Source organism: Petaurus breviceps, unplaced genomic scaffold, assembly GCF_028583685.1.
Source record: "Petaurus breviceps papuanus isolate PSGF00001 unplaced genomic scaffold, PetGlider_PUasm1.0 38, whole genome shotgun sequence".
NCBI lineage: Eukaryota > Metazoa > Chordata > Mammalia > Diprotodontia > Petauridae > Petaurus > Petaurus breviceps.
The window spans coordinates 38291134-38309017 of NW_027186304.1; the positions used below are offsets into that span (position 1 = coordinate 38291134).

Here is a 17884-nt window from a genome sequence, read left to right on the forward strand (position 1 = left end):
TCAGATCTGTAGCATTCTTTTCATACTTAAATTCTCCCTCAGACAAGTCTGTACTTATAACCTAATACACTTGTTAAAAAATGTTTCCCGTTGTCCAAACTTGGTTACTAATAGCTTTGGGGAAATTTATGTTGGAAGACATGATCTAGTTATCAGAGTATGTTGTATAATATGTGGTAACCTCAGTGGAAATTCTCCCCATCTGTGATAATTAGCCAGCACAAGTCAGATACACTGCTCTAGGCAGTGGGAATGGTTTGTTCCACTTGTCTCATCAAAATTTCCAGGTGTTTTACTTTGACTAGAGCTTCAAGTAATTGAAAACTTTTGCATTGCTTAGGTTTCAATAAAATAAAATCATGTTGTCATCTTAACATCTCCCTTGATTTTACACTATCATACATTTAATGTGAGATGAAGAATGGCACAATGGTGAGAGGGCTGATCTTGATCAGTCAGGATGACTTGGGTTTGAGCCCTACCTCTGACACTTCCTGTCTGTTTCACCCTGGGAAAGTCACTGAGTAGACTCTAGACTACTCTCTAGAGTAGCCTCTAGCCTATTCTCCCAGGTGGTGACCTGCACTGTTAGAAGGAATTCTTCTCATTGGTTAAATTAAAGGTCTGGTTAAGAAAAAAAATGTGTATACATATACACATACATGTACACTAAGAAATACATACACACATGTAATATAAAACCACATAGTCATCAATAAAGGAAGGATGTGTGATATTTGGCAATATTTGTATTTGATTTAGAGCTCTCCCAAAATTAAAGGTGTTTATTTTCCCATTTCAACACTTGGAGACACCTTCTACAAGAATAGAGGGAAAAGGGAAAGTGAAAGCCTAATGTTCTTGGCCCTTCACAGCTCAGACTTCCTCTTGCCTTCAGTTCCCTCCAAAGTTTTCCTTCTCTTCTAAAACAGCTGATCATCAGGGAAGGCGAGTTATTCCACTTCCACTTTCGATGGCTTTATTTGTACTTCCCTGTTATCCGACCAGTATTTGATTAATTTTTTTTTTAAAGCAATTGGGGTTAAGTAACTTGCTCAAGGTTACATGGCCAGTTATTATTTCTGGGTGTGGTGCTGAGTATCTGAGCCCGGATTTGATCCAGGTCATCCCTACACTGGAGCCAATGCTCTTACTCGCTGAGCCACCTGGCCGCCCCTAAGCAATTGGGGTTAAGTAACTTGCTCGAGGTTACACGGCCAGGTGTTTCTGGGTGGGTGCTAAGTGTCTGAGCCCGGGATTCGATCTCCAGGTGTTCTCAACACTGGAGCCGGTGCTCTTACTCGCTGTGCTACCTGGCCGCCCCTAGTATTTGATTAATTAAAAAAAAATAAACCATTTATTGAGTGCTTAGTATGCACAGGGCACTATGCTGGGTCTGAAGAGGATCATATACCTGAGAAAGACAGACATGTCCTCCTGTAGACCAGTGCCTACCTCCTTCCAGTCCCAGAATCCCCAGCTCCCCTTTCTTCTTTCGGATGGAAACCTTAGAGCAGTCCTGCAGGTGACTTGATGTGCCAGGTCTCCAGTCTTTAGTCTTAACATATGACCAGCCCAGCCTAGCTTAGTCCTCTGAGAGGTGCCTGTAAAAACAATTTTTAAAAGTTTTTAAGTACAAATTTAGCTTCCCAGTAATTTTTCATCCATTTTTATTATTATTGCTGTAGAACTCATTTCTTCCTACCCCTTCAACTCACCAAAGGCTGTATTTTCATAGAACCAATTAACTTTTCATATGATATACCAGCAAAGGAAAGGTTCAAAAGAGTGGGAAATCACATGAAATGAAAACAAGGAGGGATTTAAAGAGTAGAATTCCAAGTGGAATTTTCCAAAAATTTACAGAAAAGTAGATAAAAAGACCACTGCTTTTCAAGGCTGAAGTCTCATTGGCCTTGAACAATAACTGTAGGAAAATAATGACTTTCTAAAAACTATTTTCACTGTTTTGCTTGAAAAATAGGGTTGCAGCCCTGGATATTATCGGGACAGCAAAGGTTTCTACACAGGACGATGTGTTCCCTGCAATTGTAATGGACATTCAAATCGGTGCCAAGATGGTTCAGGAATCTGCATTGTAAGTAAATGGTTTTATAGAATTTAATAGATTGGGAGGCTAGGTGGCTCAATGAATAGAGCACAGGCCCTGGAGTCAGGAGGACCTGAGTTCAAATTTGACCTCAGACACTTTAACACAAAAAACTAGCCATGTGACCTTGGGCAAGTCACTTAGCCCCAATTGCCCTACCTTCAGAAAAAAAAAAGCAAAAAAAAAAAAGAATTTAATAGATCATGTCTAACTCCTAATACAGTGAGAACAAGGTAACACTTTTGTCCAAGTTCAAAGCTGAGGTTGCCATGTACATAGAGACAGAACTTTAAAATGTTGGGAAACATGCTGAATTTAACTATCGAGAATGTGGGTTTAAATCCTGCCTTTGCTTCTTATTACCTACGTGGTCCTAAGAAAATCACTTAAATTCCTTGTTATTGTTCAACTGTTTCAGTTGTGTCTGACTCTTCATGATCCCATTTGGGGTTTTCTTGGCAAAGATAGTGGAGTAGTTTGCCATTTCCTTCTCCAGTTCATTTTATAGATGAGCAAACTGAGGCAATAGGATTAAATGACTTGCCCAGGGTCACACAGCTAGTAAATGTCTGAGGTCAGATTTTGAACTCAGGCAGATGAGTCTTCCTGACTTCAGGCCTGGCCCTCTGTACACTATGGTGTCCCCTAGCTACCCCTGGCCTCAGTTTTTTCATCTGTAAAATGAGGGGACATATTAGCTAATCTCTAAGGACCATTGTAGCTTTAAATTCTATGAACTATGAAATTTAAGTATTGTAGTTACTGGCTCTAACTCTTTCATAATCCCTCTTCCCGCTTCCATGCACATTCCTTTAAAAAAAAAAAAAACGAGTTTAAGATTTCATCTGTATGTGGAAAACTTCTGCTGGTGTGGCAGTTCTTCAATAACTTAACTTTTTATTGCCCCAGCAACTCAGTAAGACTTGCCAAGGGTCACACAGGTAGCTTATGGCAGAGACAAAATCAGAACCCAGTTCTTACACACCCCAAAGTCTTGTCTACTACGCCTCTTTGCCTTTTATTGTCCTTAAATTTTAAAGGATTATATTTATCAAGAAAAAGAAGCCATTGGACTTATTCATTACCCATTTTCTACCTGTTCTGCAAATAATCAGAAATTTCCACTGTCAGAATTGTGCTAAAGGAGTAGCCTCTGCTGCTTATTACCTATGTGACCTTGGACGCATTACCTTACCTTCTTTGGGCACAGTTTTCTTATATGTAAAATGAGGGAGCTGGTCTATAGATCAGTGGTGTCAAACTCAAATACAAAAAGGATGATGAATGGCTGCATATTCACTTCGAAAACCACAAATAGGTGTGGCTAGGTGGTGCAGTGAATAGAGCACCCAGCCCTAGAGTCAGGAGAGAGTTCAAATCTGGCTTCAGACACTTCAGACACACTTACTAGCCATGTGACCTTGGGCAAGTCACTTAACCCCAATTGCCCTGCCTTCCCCCCTCCAAAAAGCAAAAAACCCCAAAGAAAACCACAAATTAACATTATCTATGTTTTATCATATTTTTCTAAAAAAAAAAATATGTTAAACATTTCCCAGTTACATTTCAATCTCATTTGGCACTCCTGGCTGGAAGTCTTGATACCTTTAGTCTACATGATATCTGAGGGTCCTTCTAGTTCTATCTTTATGAACCTGTGAGTCGATGAGATGGCACACACACACACACACACACTCACACACACACATACACACATGTGCTAAAAAAAAAAAAAAGGAATGTGAGGTTTATATAATACGGTCCATGAATTTCCCATTCAGATTAGCAAAGTAAAGTGGAACTCCACTATCCCAACCCTTCAGGAAGTATATTGCTATTTTGTATCATTTTCCCACCCCCACCCCTTTGTAGCTGCCTTGGCAGTTCATTTTAATGCAATTTGTGATTGGCATTTTGTTTTGTTGGGGATGGGACCAAAGTGGACAAAGAGTGTGATGGTCCCAGGCCCCTTCCACCAGTGCTCTGCTCTAAGGGTCAGGTGGCAGAAGGCTCTAAATAGCCAAACTTGCTAAATGATATTAGCATGGTGTTAGCTGGAGATCCCAGAGGAAATCTCTCCTGAACCTGATGGCAGCCACTTTTAAATTTTGTTTCCTTCTTTTCCTTCTCTGGGTTTTCTGCTGGGTTGAACAGACGTGTGAGGCTCTCCTGAACTGGTATGACAACCTCAAGGGCAAGATAAACAGCTCCTAGAGTGCAGGCCCCCAGTTAGTTTCTACTCCTTGTGAAATGTGTTATCTTAGCACTAACTTCCTTTGTGTTGTGTAATGCACATAGACTTTGATTTAACTATTTTTGAGATCCTGAGTTTGAATATGTTGAACCAATTCAACATATCCCGGGGAGTTTTTCCTTTGCAAGATGGAACAAGCTAGGACAGGAAATTACTGTGAAGAGACTGGTAGAGTAGTATCTTGTAGGTTTTGAAAATTATAAGTTAAAAAACCTGAAATTTCTTTGGAAAATACAATTTACCCGCATTTGGAGTATCAACACAGTTATTAATAATAGATTGCATTTCTGCAGTATTTTAAGTTTACAAAGCACTTTTCTCACAATATTTTGAAATTGGGCATTGTTATCCCCATTTCACAGATGTGAACACTGTGGTTTTGTGAGGTGCCTTGCCAAAGGTCCCCTTCTGAAAATCAAGTCTTCAGGCTTCAAATGTAGTGCTTTTCCCCTTAAAGTATGCTACGTTTTACATATGAAAAGTAAATACTTTCATTTAAAAAAACATCTATTTTGTTACTACAATATTCCTTCTGTCATAATATCCACTGAAAAGTACAGAAGACACCAAAGAGAGTTTTCTTTATATTGCTTTAAATTAGCAAAAGAGTGTAGCGTTAGAAAGTTACGTGTTAGGGGTGGCCAGGTGGCTCAGCGAGTAAGAGCACTGGCTCCAGTGTTGGGACGTCCTGGATCAAATCTGGGCTCAGATACTCAGCACCACACCCAGAAATAACTGACTGTGTAACCTTGAGCAAGTTACTTAACCCCGATTGCTTTAAAAAAAAAAAGAAGAAAGTTATGTGTTTATTTCAGTCAAGCAGGAGGATTAAACTTAATGTATCCTTTTAAAAATTTTATTGGTATTTTTTGTTTTTATATGACTTACATTTCCCAATATAGCCCTCCTCCTTCCCTTTCCCAAAGAACCATCCCTTATAACCAACAATAAAAGAGGGGGGGGGAAGTTTAACAAAACTAACCCACATATCTAAAAAGTCTGACATCAAATTCAGCATTCAACACTCTTGGTCCCCCACCTTTGCAAGAGCCATGGAATTTTCGAGCACAGATTAAAAAATGTGTGTCCAATACCAGCTTTACGATACCAAGACTCCTTAAGAGTTACCCAATATGGGGAACTTTTCATAAACTTTTATTTTCTTTGGCTAAAAGAAGACTTGAGTTGAATTCATTTGGCAGGACCCAGCGTGTTGGAGTTTTGGGGTCTTGAGCACCCCTAGTCTAAACCTCATCATTTTGTGATGATCCTCTTCATTTTTATGGGGAAGGGAGAGAAAGAAAGAGAGATTGTGTCTCATATTTCTTCTTCGGAGCCAAGCTTGGTCATTATCGTTTGAAAATATTCAGTTTCAACTGTCCTGTTCTTGTTGTCTTTTCTATGTACAGCGTTGTTTTGTTTTTCAGTGTTTGCAGTTGTGTGACCCCATTTGGGGTGTTCTTGGTAAAAATACTGGAACAGTTTACCATTTACTTCTCTGGCTCATTTTACAGACAAAGAAATTGAGGTAAACAGGGTTAAGTGACTTGACCAGGGTCACACAGTTAGTAAATGTCTGAAGCCAAATTTGAACTCAGGAAGATGAGTCTTTTTTTACTTCAAGCCTGGCACTCTATCCACTACACCACCTAGCCACCCCCTACCTTGTTGTAATCATCATTTATATATTTTTTCCATTTTCTATTTACTCTGCTCAGTTCATAATCTTCCCATGCTTCTCTGTATTCACCATAGTCATTGTTTCTTATAGCACAAACATTACCCATTAAAAGAATATCTATCCCAGGTGGCACAATGAGTAAGAGCACCGGCCCCAGAGTCGGGATGACCTGGGATCAAATACGGGCTGAGATACTTAGCACCACACCCAGAAATAACTGGCTGTGTAAGCTTGAGCAAGTTACTTAACCCCGATTGCTTTAAAAAAAAAAAAAAGAATATCTATCGTTTGCAAAAAGAGAGCATTTATATCATTGTACTTACCTATGGCTTTCATGACCTCAATGGCCTTTTTAAGTGGAGAGTTCAAATACACTTGGCAAAACTGCAAACCAAGGGCTGCCCGCAGGGCCAACTTTCATCAAGAGCTGATATTATCTTTGAGTATAACCCTCTGTCAGTGTGGATTGAGGCAACCCTAACTGTCAAAGAAGAAAGAGAAAGCAGTCAAGCAATTTCTGAATATGAGATGAACTTTCTGGGTGATTGCTATGTAAATGAGCTGACACCTCCCAAGTTCCTTTGTTCTGTTCTAAACTCAAAGGCACTTCTTCACACATGTCTAAAAACTGCTTGGGAAAGAAATTGTTATTTCAAAAAAAGGAACTTTGAGTCCCCAACAGCAGACTAGCTACTGCTGAGTGCAGAAATAACTTTTTTTTCCTTTCAAAAGGAAATAATAGCCAGTGTTATTTTATTCTGAGGCCCTGTTCCAGTATGACAAGAGCTGTTCATTACCTTTTCCCCATTTTTTTACCTCTTTTTTTCTGTTTCTCTCTGTACATCCCATCCTCCTTTTCTTTCTGTCTTTCTTTTCTTCTCTTTCTCTTTTCTCCTTCCTCCTTCACTATCACTTTCTTTTCCCTTCCACCCCTTCTTTTTTTTTCACTGTTTCTTTCCCAGTTGTCTCCTCCATTGGATTCCGCAAACATCCATTAAGTATCCACTGTGAGTAAAAATTGTGATTCTGTACGTGGGCACGTTCTTTTTAAATGAGAGATGGCTTAGAATATTGGAAAGACCCCGTGTCCGGTATTAGAGCAACTAGGTTCAAAGTGTGTGATGTTGGGTAAGTCACCCAACCCATCGACCCTCAGTTTTCCTAGCTTAAAAAAAATGAAAGAGAATGATTTCTAAGGTCTCTTCCAGCTCTAAATTCTATGATCCTTCAAGAGGTGTTTGCAAAGAGGATTCAGGGGCACTCAAAAAAATGAACCCACCAACATAGGACTTTTTAGGTCTTGTTTTTCAAGGATCCTTAAAATCCCATGTAGTCCATGGCCAATTCTTAAGGCCAATCCCATTTCATGTTATGTCATAAAACTTTGATTTTAAATTAATTTTCATTTGGATAATAGAAAAAGATGCCTATCGATATTCTGCTCAGTCCAGAAACTTTCTGATCTTTTAAGGCCAGTTAATGAGCAGCATTTAACTCATGTAAGTTACCAAATTAGCAAAGTTCAAGATTGAGAAGGAAATCTTATTCTTACCCCATTAGAGCCATGATCCTGCCAAACATATCTTCTACTGATTTGCCCAGGCTATTTTCAGATGTTATTCAAAAATTTCACATATTTAGAAAAGATTCCTAGTCAAATATTGCATCTTTAGGCAATACTGTTGGGACTATTATAGGTTGTTCTTAAACAAGGAGTTATTTTATACTAATTATGCATAAAGTAATTAATTAAGATATGTGCATTTCTGCATAATAATGTTATGTGCCAAGTGGAATTTTTCAAGATATTTTTGTACATTTTAATAGTTTTTTCCTGGAGGAAGTATCCAGCACATCTGAGGGAATGACTTTAAAAGGAAACACAAGAATTAAACTGAGTTATATAATGTTGAAATAAAGTTAGCCTAAGGGTGTCAAACCCTGCACAAATGCCCAGGCTCTGTTCTTGGTGGATTTCTGTGTCACAAAAGTGAAACCGTCTGTGCATTTTAATTACTCTTTTTTTTATAAGCACTTGGGGTTAAGTAACTTGCTCAAGGTTACATGGACAGTTATATTTTGTGTGGGTGCTAAGTATCTGAGGCCGGAACCGATCCCAGGTCTCCTGACTCTGGGGCCGGCGCTCTTACTCACTGTGCCACCTGGCCGCCCCTCGTTTTAATTACTCTTAAAGAAACATGGGATTATACATCACAAAATTGGAGAGAACTATAGCAATCATCTAGCTCAGCCTTCCCATTGTTCTGATAAGAAAATTGAGAACTAGAAAGGTAAAGTGCCCAAGGTTATAAAAGTAGAAAGCTGCAGAACTTGAATTCTAATCTAGACCCTCTGACTGCGAATTCAGTGTTCTTTCCATTGTACCAGACTGCCTCACATTTTATAAGGTAACTTTGAAAGTAAAATAATTGAATTTATATAATATTTGAATATTAAATTACTGTTCAGAAGGTTACTGTGACATTCATTTTGTGCTTCATTGGTAAATCTGAACACAAGAAGGTTGTTGTTATTTCAAAAAGCAGCATTCCATTCAATTTCCCACTTGTTCTAACAAGTTCCATGTATTAACATGTACCTTTTTTTTTTAAAGCAATTGGGGTTAAGTAACTTGCTCAAGGTTACACAGCCAGTTATTTCTGGGTGTGGTGCTGAGTATCTGAGCCCAGATTCGATCCCAGGTCGTCCCAACACTGGAGCCAGTGCCCTTACTCCCTGAGCCACCTGGCCGCCCCTAAGCAATTGGGGTTAAGTAACTTGCTCAAGGTTACACGGCCAGGTGTTTCTGGATGGGTGCTAAGTGTCTGAGCCGAGGATTCGATCTCCAGGTCTTCTCAACACTGGAGCCGGTGCTCTTACTCGCTGTGCTACCTGGCCACCTCAACATGTACCTTTCAAAAGGAACACTTAAATACTTCAGTCTTTACTAGATTCAGTAGAAAAACTAAAATGAACTTGCACAAAAAATATCACATAGTGACCAATCATACAAAGCTTTTACATAAAAATCTATCACACAAAAAACTTTACATCTATATGCAATATATACACATGTGTATATATATACATGTATATATATATACATATATATATATATATACACACACATATATAATTTGGGACCTCTAGTCCCAAATATGATTAGGACAGAGGCTTCTAAAGAAAAACAAAAATTGCTAGTTGTTGTTGAATTATTTCAGTCAGATACAGCTCTGTGACCCCATTTGGGATTTTCTTGGCAAAGATACTCGAGTGGTTTGCCATTTCCTTCTCCAACTTACTTTACAGATGAGAAAACTGAGACAAACAGGGTTAAGTAACTTGCCCGGGATCACACAGCTAGGAAGTGTCTAAGGCTAGATTTGAATTCAGGAAGAGGAATCTTCCTGACCTCCTAATAGTTAAAGCTGTTTGGGGGTTGATTTTAACTGCAGCTAACTGAAATAACCTTAATTAAAGGTAAGAGTTCTTTTCCTTTTCTGCAGTTATGAACCTCTTTGGAATTTTGGTGAAACCTATGGACCCCTTTTCAGAATAACATTTTAAATGGATAAATATTTGGAATGACAATAAAATCTTTAGAATTACAAAGGAAACCAATTATAACTGGAGCTTAGTCATATAGAGGGAAGTACAGTATATAGAGGACAGTATGTATATATGTGTGTGTATATATACATACACATATATACATGCAAACATGTGTGTGTGTGTAGCCAAGTTCATGGACCTTAGTTTTAGAATCGCTGTTATAAAGCTAGAATGAATTAATTAGAATTATTTGAATAATCACCGGATCGCAGACCCAGAGTTGCAGGTCATCTCAGAGGCTCTACAGACCAGGACAATGAGGCCTAAGGAGGTTCAGTGACCTGCTCAAGGTCACACAGTCCTCATCGCAGAGAGCATATGTGCCCAGGCCTTCTGATGCTAGAATGGGTGTTCTTCCCATAATACTAGGTGAAGGTAGTTTTAATGATAACAATAGTATCGTATTAAATAAACACAAAAAGCTGCCTTTAATTGTAGTTTTTGTTCTCTTCTCCAGAACTGTCAGCATAATACTGCTGGTGCAAACTGTGAGAGGTGTAAGGAGGGTTACTATGGAGACGCCCTCCAGGGTTCCTGTCGGGTCTGCCCATGCCCTCATACAAACAGGTATTGTATGATCCAGATCAAGAAGGAACCCAAGTTCTCTTTTTGCTTAGTTTTTTATTATTATGTGTTTAGGGAAGCATCCAGAAAAGTTCAGGCAGGGGAGTGAAAAATATTATTTGGTTGAGAGAGAAAATAATCAGTAAAATGTGTACAGTCAACAAAAACAACACAGACTATTTAAAATTGTCTCTTGTACCAGGAAAGGTAACTAAACTTTAGATGGCTACCAGTAATGTGTCCCAAATGGATCTGTAATTGAAATTTATATTCTTCTTTTAAATGGATGTATTTGATACAAACTCCATAAGTCTGCACGATTAAGTTACTTCGTTTATAAAGGCATGTGAACAGAAGCTAAAGAGTGGTATGCAACAAGGTTTGTTTGTTTTTTTCACATTTTGATTTATTTTGATAAGCATTTATCTCTCCCTCTCATTGTCCCCACCCACTCACCTGTTTGAACAACAAAAATCAAAAAGATAAAAAAGAAAAAGAAAACCATCATTACAAATGAGTGGCCAGTTTGGCTCAGGAGACAAGTCTGGAAGTTTATCCAACTTAGGCATAGCACCAAATATGCATGTTCAGTTGTTTCATTCATGTCTAACTCTTGGCAAAGATATTGGAGTGGTTTGCCATTTCCTTCTCCAGTGTGTTTTACACATGAGGAAACTGAGGCAAACAGAGTTAAATGACCTTGCCTAAGGTCACACAGCTAGTAAGTGTCTGAGGTCAGATTTGAATTCATGAAGATGAGTGTTCCTGAATTCAGGCCTGGTACTCTGTGCATTATGGTGCCACTTAGCTGCCATAAATATGCATAGTCTAGCAAAATAAAGCCCGCTTGGGCAATGTCCAAAAATGTATACCTCATTCTGCAGTATAAGGCCATCATGTCTCTGTTAGGCGTTCCATCTTTAGTCTTCTGGACTCATGGTTTTTCATTGTAGCATGATTACCAAGAGTGAATGTTTCAGTGGCCCTTCTTAGGCCAAGCCAGTCTAGCTTCAAAGCAGATGAAGTTCTGTGTAAACCTAGCCGAGACCTCCTGTAACTCTTTTACCTAACTCTTTCCAGCAGTATTAGGTGTACCGACAAGCCCCATTAATCTTATTAGAGATGTAACTCTGTATTGATCAGCTACACCAAAAGAGATTTCCTGAAGTGGCCAGTGCTTTAACCAGTAAAATGATGAATTGTGTTACTTCAGTGTCTGGGCTTATGGGAGCTTTGTGTTCAGTGGGCAGACATAGCAATTTTATAAGGTTTGGGTTTGGTTTTATTTTTAATGGTGTCTTTAATTTCTAGAAAAAGCTCCTTCCTAAATAAATCACCATATAGAGCTAAAACTTGCACCATTCAGGATGAAATCATCCTGATGTTATAGAGGACAGTTTGGCTCAGGAAGTGAGTTTGAAGGTTTATTCCTTTGTGATGATCCACCTTAGACCTGACACCAACAGGAGATTTTCCAGGGTGGGGGCAATTGCATTCAACACAGAAGAATCTGAATAAACAGGAGGAACTGTTTTGTTGTTAAAGCCAGAATTCTCTGTGCCTTTTCTGCCTAGACTTGTTTTATTCCTCCATTATTATTTCTAGAGAAAAAAAATTGTAGTAATCATTCTCTCCCAGAGAAAGCTACTTCATCCTATCTCAAGGGAAGGAATGTATTTTGAGAGGCCAAATGTGGGTATAGAGAAAGTTTCAAAGCTTTCAGCCAGGCTTTGCCCAGTGATAGCTAAAAATGAATCATTTATAATCAGAACTAATAAGGATGTCAAAATGTAATTTACACAAAAGGGGCCATGATTTTGATTTTTCATTTAATGTAAATCATCAGAAATCTTTGTAAGCTAGAGAACAGGAAATGCATTACCTTGTGCTTGGAATAAAGCTCTCCTCTCCCCCCCTCCCCCCTCTGTTTCATAGTTTTGCTACTGGATGTGTTGTGAATGGGGGAAACGTGAAATGTTCCTGCAAACCTGGCTACGTGGGAACCCAGTGTGAAAGGTCAGTGTCTTTTCTCCCTGCTGGTGGCCAGCTGCAGAAACCCTGCCTGCCTTCAGGGTGTTCCAGGAGGAACCTGCCAGCCCTCTCCAGGAGCATTGCTACCGCCTTCCTCCCAGGTCCTTTTGTGGCATGTTGGAGCCAATGTCTGCTGAGCAAATACAAGAGCACTTACTTCATAAATCATGCAATTTTTCCTCTTTCTCACTCTCTGAATATTTCTGGCATTTGGAAATTACCCACACCCATATAATGGATAAAATTGTGCAGTGCCAGTGATTTAGGCTTTAGGGATTTGAAAAGCAAAGAAATTGTTTTTATACCTTCATGTCATATCTTCAAACATCTGTTGAGCACCTTCCCTTTGTAAAGACGCTACTCAAGACAAGGTGAAGGGTAGAAATATGTATAAGACATTGTCCTTGCCCTGAAAGAGCTGATGTTGGTTGAGGAGTCAAGACTTATACACTTGGAAAAGTAGCTATCAGCATGAAGTTGCCAAATGGACAACCCAGAAATGATGAGAATCGTGGGAAAAAGTTCTATATAAGGGTTCAGAGGAAAAAGAGTCCATCATGGGATAGGGTGGCCATTAGAAGAAATGCAACTTCAGCAGTTCAGTTCAGGAAATATTCTTCCAGTACCTTCTATGTGCCAGGTACCGTGCTAGGGACAAAAGAAACATAGGTCTCGCCCTCAAGGAGTTTATATTCTACTTGGAAGAAAAGGGGAGACACAGAATAACTTACATGGAGAAAGAATGCTATTCCAGGTGGGAGAATTCATCTGATTTTAGGCACAGACACGTGTTTGGGGGACGTGAATAGTGTATTCTAGTTGGAGTGGGGATTTCTTAAAGTGGAGTGGTGAGGGAAAAGGTAAGTTGGGGTTAGAATATAAAGGACCTTAAATGCCAAACTAGAAAACTGGGATTTCATCGAGGAATACAACTGAAGACACTTCTGCTTTCTCACTCTCATTTAAGACATTTGTTCCACTTGTCTTCTTACATCTTTCAAAAAGGTTTCAGGATATAATGTCCCTAAAAATCCTAATGATTAACTTCCTGCTGTCATTTATCATGAACACTGAAATGGAAATCGGAGACTGACATGATGGGCTCCTTTGGCTGGCAGGCACCTGATTCAGAAAAGGACATTCTTAATAAACTCTACTTTCCCTGTCCATTTACTTTCACTACTTTGTTACTTAAAGAAACTTCAAAAGTGAAAACTCTGTTATTATCCTTTTTCAAGCTTCCCCCCATAACAGCTGATAAATATACTACTAATGGAACCTGATCATCATATTCTATACCACTCCCTTGCTATCCCTCTCCCAACACCGATGTCCCCAGACCACCTGCCCACTCCAAGCATTTTCTCTTGCTCTGATATTTGCTACACCAAAGAAGTCAACAAAATCAAGAAATTTTATTACTAGTCATTGTATTTAGCTGCTGCCATTAAAGGGGGAGAATAGCATCCAATATTTTTATAGTTTGGGTGTTAATTGATTTGGGTGTGTGTACTGGGAAGTGGCATCCAACTTCTCTGAATATTTATGGACTCTGGAAAAAAGGCAATCTGTTATTATGTAAATCTATGTAGAGAAAGTGGGTGGGAAAGATACCTAAAAATAAAATATTTTAGTACATAGATATTCTGTACAATATAGCCTACTGGATAATAATAACAAAGTTTGCTAAGTACTTTCCTTGCAATGATTCTATAGAATACCTACAACATTGATATAGGAGTCTAGAAATAAAATTCTGAGTCTTTTTTGCACTTTGTTTCCCTTCATAGTTTAAGGACAGAGTTTTCCTTCCCTACTTACTGTCTTTCTGAAGTTTATTAATCCCTAAGTAGAACCCATCATATTCTTCATAGAAGTTTGATACTTGAAAATATATCATTATTATCATTTCTTATAAAACCTAAGTATTGGGAACAAATTGGTACTTTGCTTCTAGCCAAACAGAGAGGACTTGGATTTGAAGAGTTAAAATAATTACTGGGGGAACAGGTCATCAGCACTAAATTCTGTTGAGCGTTGAGTAAGAGGACCATGTTGTTTCTCTTGATTTTCATTTCATAAAGAAAAAAAAAGCCATCACTGCCTTCTAGTTATTCTAAGTCTTTTGTATATTCTATGCCTAGTGACTTGCTTCATTGTGTTATTAAAATATTGACATCATCATGAAGACTTTCCATTGTATCCTGTCCTCACTCCCTCCCAGTGAGCCATCCCTTATTATAAATAGTAAAAAGAAGAAAAAAATCCAGCAAATCTAGTTAACACCTTGAAAAAGGCTGATGTTAAAAAAAAAGAAAGAAAAAGTCTGACATTATATAGAGAGCTCTACAATATCCCCCACCTCTTCAAAGAAGTTGACATATTTTCTCATATCTCTTCTTTGGGACCAAAGTTAGTCTTGAGAATTCTGCACCATTCAGTTTTGGTTGTTTGGTTATTGTTTTTGTTCTTTCCATTTACACAGTTATAGTATTGTATTAATTATTTTCCTGTTTCTACTTAATTCATTTTGTGTCTATTCATATGTCTTTCCATGCTTCTCCGTATTCATTATATTCATATGACAGAACAATAATATTCCATTACTTTTATGTACCATATTTTGTTTAGCCATTCTCCAATCAGTGGGCAATCTACTTCATTTCTAGTTCATTGGTGCAACAGAAGATATTGCTATAAATATTTTGGTAGATATGGGACCTTTCTTCTTGTTTCTGACCTCCTTGGAGCACATGTCTAGTAATGGATTATTCTTTTTTGTGGTATATATTTAATGTTCAGTTCACATCCACTTTTGATTTATTGTGCTATATGATATAAAATATTGGTCTAGCCCTCATTTCTGCCAGACTGCTTTCCAGCAATTCTTGTTGAAAGGCAATGCTGCTAATTTAGGTAGTTTATAATGCTGTACATAGGTGATTATGTAATTTATATCTTTGGGTTTATCAGTTCCTGGGCTATTGAGGTCAGTTATTTGTGATTCTTCCTTCTCTAGTTTGTTCCATCGGTCAACTTTTCTTTTTTTTAACCAGTACCAAGGATTTTTGTAATTATCACTTTATAATATAGTTTAAGATCTAGAAGTTCTAATCTTCCCCCTGCCCCCCATTCCTTGCCCACCATTTTTCATTACTTAGCTATGTATATGTATATATATATATATGTATATATGCATGTGTGTATGTATATTCCTTTGTTCTTCCAAATAAATTTTGTCTGGGTCTTTAAAGTATCCCGTTGATAGTCTGATTAGTATAGCACTAAATCTGTGTAAATTAACCTTGGTAGTATTATCCTTTTCATTATGTTGGGATGATGAGCCCTGACTATTTCTCCAGCTATTTAAGTTCTTCTTTATTTCTTTAAAGATTCTTGTTTTCTAATTTATGTCTACATTTATTTCATGCGCTTTGGTCTTGGGCCATCTTCTCAGCTCTCTCTATACTATTTCACTTATTGATCTCATCAGCTCCCATGGCCTCTATTATCATCTCTATGCTGATGATTCCCAGATTCATTCATCCAGGCCTAACCTGTCTCCCAGACTCCAGAATCAGATCTCCAACTGCCTGTTAGGCACCTTGACCTGAATGTCTCATAGACATCTTAAACTCAACATGATCAAAACTGAACTCATTATCTTTCCTCATAAGCTCTCCCCTCTTCTTCACTTCCCTGGTACTGTTGAGGGCACCACCATTCCCTCACTCACCCAGACTCACAACCTAGGTATTATTCTTGACTCTCCATTCTCTCTTACCCCCTTTTCCCAATCTGTTGCCAAATCCTGTCAATTTTACCTTGGTAAGGTATCTTGTATGGCCCACCTCCCACTCTCCTCTGACCTAGCCCCTCCTCACGTTTAGACCATTACAATAGCCTGTTCCTTGGTCTACCTGCCTCAAATCTCTTCCCACTTCAGTCAATGTTCTCTATTCAGCTATCACTTCCTAAAGTAAAGATCTGACCATGTCAAGATCAAGTAGAAAATCCTATGTCTGGCATTATGACCTGTCTTCTCCTCCCTTTTCTGTCTCCTTCCCCTTTCCTCCTTTCCCACATATTCTGTGATCTGCAATACTGGACTCTTCGCTGTTCCTCACACAAATTACTCCATCTCCAGAATGAGAATTTTCACTGGCTGTTCTCTATGCCTGGAGTCCTATCTCTACTCATATTTGCCTCCTGGATTCCCTTACTTCTTTCAAGTCCCAGCTAAAATCTCACCTTCTAAAAGAACCCTTTCTTGGTCCCTCTTTATGCTTGTGCCTTTCCTCTGTTGATAATCTCCAGTTTATCCTGTATATGTCTTTTTTGTAAATAGCAGTTTGCATGTCATCTCCGCCACTAAACCGTGAGCTCCTCAAGATCAGGGACTGTTTTTTGTTTTCTGTGTATCCCCAGCTCTCAGCACAGTGCTCGGCACACAGTAGGTGCTTAACAGCTATTTTTTTTGATGGATTGACTTTAGTAAATCCTATTATGCATTAGGAATTATTTTGGATGGGATTTTCCCGTTTATCACTGCCTTCTGGATTTTGTAATTGTCACATAGAAATGCTATTGATTTTTATGGGTTCATTTTGTTGCCTACAACTTTACTGAAACTATCGATCATTTCAATAAGTTTCTTTGGTGAATACCTAGCATCTTACAAGTAAAAATATCGATGCCATGATCGAACAGGGATGGCGTGTCCCTTCTTTTTTTCTATCTATATTATGGGTTAACTTTCTTTCTCTTATCTTATTGCTAGTGTTAGCATTTCTAAAACTATGTCACATGACGGGGAAATGTGTTCTGCTGCTTATTTCCTTTATCCTTCTTTTTACTAGCGTTCTTTGAAGACCTTATATTCAGTTCTCCTTTTGGTGCCACATTCCCTCTGGAGCTTCATGGGGAAGAAATCACTCGATTCAATTTAACAAGCATTTTTTAGGCACTTGATGTGTGCCCTGGGTGCTGGGAATACAAAACTGAGAATGAACCATGCTGCCCCTGTAGTTGGGAAAGATCATTCTGCCATCGTTATGCCCACCCTTCCATAGGTTTATAGAAGCTCCATCACTGACCCTAGGAAGTGGCCAAAATCTTCCTAATAAGGAAAAAGACCTTTAATTTCTAGTGACACAAAGATCTATGCAGGATTGATGCTTATTGTTTGTCTTTTTTCCATGTAGATGTGCACCAGGATATTTTGGAAATCCCCAGAAGTTTGGAGGTAGTTGCCAACCATGCAATTGCAATAATAATGGCCAGTTAACCAGCTGTGATCCACTGACTGGAGGTAAAACAGATCTACATATCCATAAACGTGATTCGATATTTCCTTCTCAGGGTGATGTAAGATTAAATTCTGGGTTTCCAACAAAAAATGTCCAAGAAATATGTGTTAACTGCAAAATACATTATCTCCTAATTGACAAGACCCCCTCCTTCTGAAGGTCCTGGTGATGTCCCTAAGTGCTCCTTAGACTTAGGGTAAATTATTTCTGGAGTAAGTTAAGGAAGGGGTAATCAATTTATCCACTGATTCAGCAGTAGAGATAATAGGCTTAAACCCTTTTTCATCAGAACTTACTCCCATAATGTAAGTTATACTCTAGTC

The 17884-nt window shown here is 38.5% G+C and overlaps 1 protein-coding gene across 4 annotated transcripts in view; it reads left to right on the forward strand.

Moving 5' to 3' along the window:
• Positions 1-17884, forward strand: part of LAMA3 (laminin subunit alpha 3) — a 343942-nt gene that overhangs the window by 268950 nt on the left and 57108 nt on the right. For all 4 annotated transcript variants that reach the window (XM_069099797.1, XM_069099798.1, XM_069099796.1 and 1 more), the window contains 4 exons: positions 1985-2098; positions 10115-10224; positions 12157-12237; positions 17457-17563. In XM_069099797.1, the coding sequence (XP_068955898.1) occupies positions 1985-2098; positions 10115-10224; positions 12157-12237; positions 17457-17563 (412 nt within the window). The remainder of the gene's footprint in view (positions 1-1984; positions 2099-10114; positions 10225-12156; positions 12238-17456; positions 17564-17884) is intronic.